Source organism: Mirounga leonina, unplaced genomic scaffold (assembly GCF_011800145.1).
Source record: "Mirounga leonina isolate KUSES-001 unplaced genomic scaffold, KU_Mleo_1.0 Mir_101609, whole genome shotgun sequence".
Lineage (NCBI taxonomy): Eukaryota > Metazoa > Chordata > Mammalia > Carnivora > Phocidae > Mirounga > Mirounga leonina.
In genome coordinates, this window is record NW_023270164.1 from 2,946,588 (window position 1) to 2,952,587 (window position 6,000).

The following is a 6,000-nucleotide window of genomic DNA, read 5'->3' on the forward strand; positions in this document are numbered from 1 at the left end:
AAAGGAACCCTCGTGCACTGTTGGGAATGTAAATTGATGCTATGCTACTATGGAAAACAATATGGAGGTTTCTCAAAAAATTACAAATAGAACTACCGTATGATCCAACAATTCCACTTCTGGGGATTTGAAGAAAATGAGAATACTAATTCAAAAACATATATATGGACCTCTATGTTCATTGCAGCATTATTTATAATAGCCAGGATATGGAAGCAACCTAAGTGTCCATCCATAGATGAATGGATAAAGATGTGGTGTGTGTGTGTATACACACACACACAATGGACTATTAACCATAGAAAATAATGAAATCTTGCCATTTGTGGCAACATGGATGGACCTAGATGATAGTGTGCTAAGTCAGAGATTGACAAATACCATAAAATTTCACTTACATGTGGAATCAAGAAAAAAAACAGAAACAGACTCATAGAAACAGAACAAACTGGTGGTTGCCAGAGGGGAGGGGAGCAGATGAAATAGGTGAAGGGGATTAATAGATTTTACAACTTCCAGTTACAAAATAAGTCATGGGGATGTAGTGTACAACAGAGGGAATATAGTCAATAATATTATAATAACTTCGTATGATGACAGATGGTAACTAGACCTAAATGATCATTTTGTAATATATAAAAATATCAACTCATTATTGTATACTGAAACTAATATAATATTGTATATCAATTATAATCTAATAAAAAAATAAGAGTGATAGAAAACAAAAACCAAAAGCCTCAGCCTGGTAAAAAGAAGTATAAAAATAAAATCTCACAAATAAATAAATATTAAAGTCCAACGAACAAGTATAGGATTTCTTAGCTGCACATTGGAAACTGTAGTACCATGGAACACTATCTAGACTTCTTAGGGAAAAAGATAGCTACAACCTAAAAGTCTGAAATATCATTATGATAACATTTACCAATCAGGGTGAAGGAAAATTATTCATAGAGCTGCAAAATTTTATAGACTATTTCCCATGTGCCTCATCTATGGAAAATTCTTCAAAAAGGACTATTCAACTGCAAAATAGAACAGCAACTTCAAAATCAGGGAAGATGAAGAGAACAAATAGTAATGAGCAATGACTCATGCAATGTATGTATAATTAAGTTTGAATAGATAATGATATAGTGACTAGGAATTGGTAATGTTGTAAATGCTAGATATTCTTTCTTTTAAAAAAAGCCTGTGTGACTAATAAAATATATGACTATAAAACAACCAGCTTTAGTGCCCAGTGTCTTACTTTTAACCAGATTCATAGATTTATGTTAATGCCATGCTATCATGGGACGTCTGGCATTACAATCCCCAATCTAGTCCAACTCCCTCTATTTGCCCGTTTAGATAATGACCTGGTTCCCTTCCTTGGTGCCAGATATTTACTATCAGTGATGTGTAGTGCCTGCAAATAAATAGGATTGTAAGAAAAGCACTTACTGGTTAGGTTTAAACATTGAAAAAAGAGTCAGTAGCATTGGGATTGGAGGTGGTCTCCATACCAAGGTATGGGATAGATTAATCAGTGAATTTGAGGCAGTGACTTGATTATGATATACAAAAATTATAATTACCACTTGTGTATATGCCAAAGATTTAATTAGACGTGTGATATATGTTATTTCATATGATGCTTAGACAGCCTATAAAGACAGATTAGTATTATCCTGTTTTTCAGGTGAGGAAATTTAAGACTCAAAAGAGTAACCTGTCCAAGTCTCAGAGCTAGTAATTGGGTCAGGTTACCTTTTTATGTTTTCAGTATTTCCCCCCATCCAAATATTAAATATTTGAACTACTAGGTCTCATGCCTTTTGGGATTATAGTCTATGTTTGGAAATAACCTAACACAATTTCTTCACTAGCCTGAGCTTTCTACTAGGGGCAATGTGTAATTATGACATTCAATGAACATCTGTGTACTAAATTTTGGGGGTTGGAAAGGGAGTTGAGGGGTAAGGTCTGGTGGAAGGGGACCTCAAACACAACCATTAGAAAACAAAAGCATTCATCTGTAAAGCGTTTGACTACTGAAGGCCTACAACAGCCTAAAATAGCACATACCATTAATGATGATGGGCATTAGGGATCAGGAACTTCAGAGCTGGACATGGAAAATATTTGACATTTTTAAGGGAATATTATTTGGTTTAATTGAAAAACAGGAAATCTCTCACGCTTTGTTTTTCCTTCTAAAATGTCATAGCTGAAAATATAAATAACTCCCAAGTCTTGAAAAAGACTCTTGGGTTCTCATTGACCATTTTAGGAAGGATCCAGAGTGAACATCATAACATGATTTATTTGTAATTTCTTGTCATGGAAAATATAGGCAGTCAGTTATTTAAACCAACAAATCTGGTTTTGGTTTTTGGTTCATTATGTTAATAGAACCCAGACATTTGTTCATTTGCTATTTCCCATCTTTTGATCATACTGATTTTTATTTTATCTTTTATTTTCAGAAGGAGTTTTGGAACACCTACACAAAAGCACAACAAGGAGAGAGTAACAGAGGAAGTGACTGGTTTCAGTTTTACCTTACCTTTCCATTAATCTTTGGTCTCTTCATTATCCTTCTTGTCATTTTTCTAATTTGGAGATGCTTCCTCAGAAACAAAACTCGCAGACAGACAGTAACTGAAGGCCACATTCCTTTTCCACAGCACCTTAATATTATCACTCCACCTCCCCCAGCAGACGAAGTGTTTGATAGCAGTGGATTGTCACCAGGCTTTCTGGAATATGTAGTTGGGCGCTCCGATTCTGTCTCCACTCGCCTATCCAACTGTGATCCCCCACCCACCTATGAGGAAGCCACTGGCCAGGTGAACCTCCGGAGGAGTGAGACAGAACCTCATTTAGACCCACCCCCAGAGTATGAGGACATCATTAATTCCAACTCAGCCAGTGCCATTGCTATGGTGCCTGTGGTCACCACCATCAAATGAAACTTCAACCTTCTTTTTACTGTAATCATTTTTAAAATACTAATGAAAGAACTTTCTAGCACTTTACCACTACATAAATGCGCATTGACTTATTTTATTGGACTCTGACAGCATACCACTTTACATTTTCTGATTTGATTTTCATTAGTTTTGTTTCCTACTATAAAATCATTATCCATGCTCATTATCTCTAATGGAAATATGTGAAGAGGGAAAAAATCTTAGTGGAGGTCTTCACGTGATGTGATGAGACGTGTATCAGCCCAGTATACGTGCAAGTGTCTTAAAAAGCCATTAACTTCTGTCTAAATCACCTATAAAGAAAATATTACTCTCCAAAATTGGGGGTGGGGGGAGACACCAACAATTTGTGTAATAGCCACATGCTGTTGAATTTTGAAAATAAGATGAACTTAGCATGTTTTCTAATTCTTCCTGGATTTTGTTGACATCCCTTTTTCATCAACTACCTTAAATAAATAAATGCATGTATTCCATCTTTTTAGGAACATCTCAGAAATAGAGATAGAAGGAAGGCACAAATAAAGGATACTTTATTTATAGCGTATAGCAAGAATATCATTGGTCATTAGTGACATTTGGCTAGTTTTGGAGGAAGGATTTTGTTGTTGACTGCCTTTCCCCACCCGCTCACCCCCAAATTAAACAGTGTTGCTTAGTGTCTTTGAATGTCTCATGCTATTTGTATTAACATCTTGGTAGAGAGGATTTCCTGGTAACATAATAGTTTCTAAAGTAGTTATATGTATTAATGACAGGGAATAGATACAGATTTCTCCTTTGCTCATTTGTGACAAAATTATTTTCTTTTTGCTATTTTATTGCCTTTTACTCTACTGTCTACTCCCTCTCCTACCACCACAGAATCTATAAGAACCTAAGAATTTAGTTAAAATTCTTGAAATTATTTTCTTAGTTTTTGTATAGACTGGAGTCTTTGCCTCAAGATGCTTAGGAGGCATTTTTCCATTAAATTAAGAACTTTGATTTTATATTGCTCTTCAGTTGGTGGGGGGAAAACTGCAAAGTCTATGTTGTGCCAGGTGCACAATAAATCTGTTATAGTTTTACATAGATCTCATTATTGTTGCTATTTCGTTTTGTATTTTCATCATTTTCTTTTTAAGTGCAGGATTTTTCTTTCTTTTCCCGTGGAGTAGAGGGAACAGGCTATGAACTGCCAACATAAACTGGCTCAGAAAGAAGTTGTTTCCTATACAGTTCCATTATGTATGCACTGATGGAAAATTTACTATATTGGTCAGGGAAATGGCTGTGCCACTCCCAAGCCTCCTTAGTGTTGGAGAAAATGGTTAATTGAGGCAGAAGGAACACAGGTTCTGGAAGCATCAGCCATATCCTGCTGCCTCCATCTTCATCCCCACAGGCCCCTCTCCCAATCCTGCCCTAGAACCCCAAAAAGGAGGAATGCTGGGGGGAAACCCTGAACTAGGACTCAGAGGACCTGAATTCTCATCCTGTTCTGTAAAAAAGGTACTTGCCATGGTGCTCTGGGGAAGGCCCCTATCTGCACCTCAGATTCCTTAACTCTGAAACGGATAATGTCATTTGGCCTGCCCATCTCCAGGGGCTTTAAAAGGATCTAATGAGGTGGTGTGTATGAAAGTGATTTGTAAGATGTGAAGAGCTGCCTACGTGTGATGTCATAGCATTGTTCTTACTGTGCTTCAGGGAGAATTTTCTCCATTTCCCTAAAATGTATCAGAGCTTTCACATAGTGAGAACTAGAGGAGCCGCTCCATTAATGGCTAACATGCTCCTGATCTGAGTATGTGGGCTATATTATACTTCTGTCCCTCTCTGGTCTATACCAATGCTGTGCCAGTTCGAGAGATGACAGCCAGCTTAGCACAAACAGGATTTAGCAGATGTTGGAAAGGGAACTAAGATGTGTATGTTTAGTTAATAGGTTCTGTAGCTTTCATGAACTAAAAATTAATAAATCTTGACCCTGGTCTCAGTTGAAATGACTATTATTTTGAATTTGACTGTGAGCACATGGTGACTTTTGGCTTCTTACAGCTAAAAATGGGAGTGTTTGATCCAGTGACTTGTGTGTGCATGTATGACTATTTTGGTTTATTTTTAAAGGAAAATTAAGGTTCCTTTTGTGTGGATTTTTTTTTTTTTTTTTTTTTTGGTCATTAACATTAGGCCTTAGATTAAACCAGCAGTTTTTAAAGTGTGCCTGGCCCATGAACCCCTGGGAGTCCTTGAGAGCCTTTCAGGGCACCTGTGAGATCAAAACTATTTTCGTAATAATACAAAGGCATTAGTTGTCTTTTCACTCCGTGTCTCAAAAAGTAGTTGAAAGTGTAAAACAATGCCATTTCCCACAAATCTTTCTTCTGTTTTAGGAAATACAGCTATTTTCTTAAACATGTTATTTATGTTAGCATGTAATAAACTTTAATTTTTGAATACTTAAATTTTTTTTCAGTTTTATTTTCTAATATGGCAAATATTGATGGATATAAACTATATAAACAAAACCTCTTTAACATCCAGGTCTCTAATAAATTTTAAGGAGTGTAAAGGGGTCTGGATATCAAAACTTTTAGAATTACAGGAGAAAGCAGGATATTCTATTACTATGTATATATTCTTGCAACTTTATTTTATATTTTAAAGTCCTGATACTGGATTTAATGCTGCCTCTTAGAGATACCTGCATTACAATATGAGAATGGATGTTGGTTCTTGAAGCAAAGGCCAAATGCTTAATCTAATCAATGGCTACAGCTTTTTCACCTGTTGGTCAAAGAAAACACACCACTCTGTAGTGATAACTGACACCAGCCATAGATCTCATGGCAGCATTCATGGGATAATGACAGGATAAACAAAAATACCACTTTCTTCAAGAAACATTCTCTTAGGTTTGGTTTGTTTGATTTTGACTTAGTTTTACATTTTTCAAAACCCTTTTGCTGCCCCATCTGGTTTTATAAACTGAGTTTCTTAACATTTGTTATAATTAAAGGGGCTCGTCTGGAAT

General features: G+C 36.0%; 1 protein-coding gene across 2 annotated transcripts in view; it reads left to right on the top strand.

The window, feature by feature from the left end:
- PRRG1 (proline rich and Gla domain 1) overlaps positions 1 to 5,112 on the top strand; it is a 153,391-nt gene extending 148,279 nt beyond the window's left edge. For both annotated transcript variants that reach the window (XM_035002920.1, XM_035002924.1), the window contains exon 4: positions 2,475 to 5,112. In XM_035002920.1, coding sequence (XP_034858811.1) covers positions 2,475 to 2,960 — 486 coding nt within the window. In that variant the 3' untranslated portion in view covers positions 2,961 to 5,112. The remainder of the gene's footprint in view (positions 1 to 2,474) is intronic.
- Positions 5,113 to 6,000: the final 888 nt, after the last annotated feature.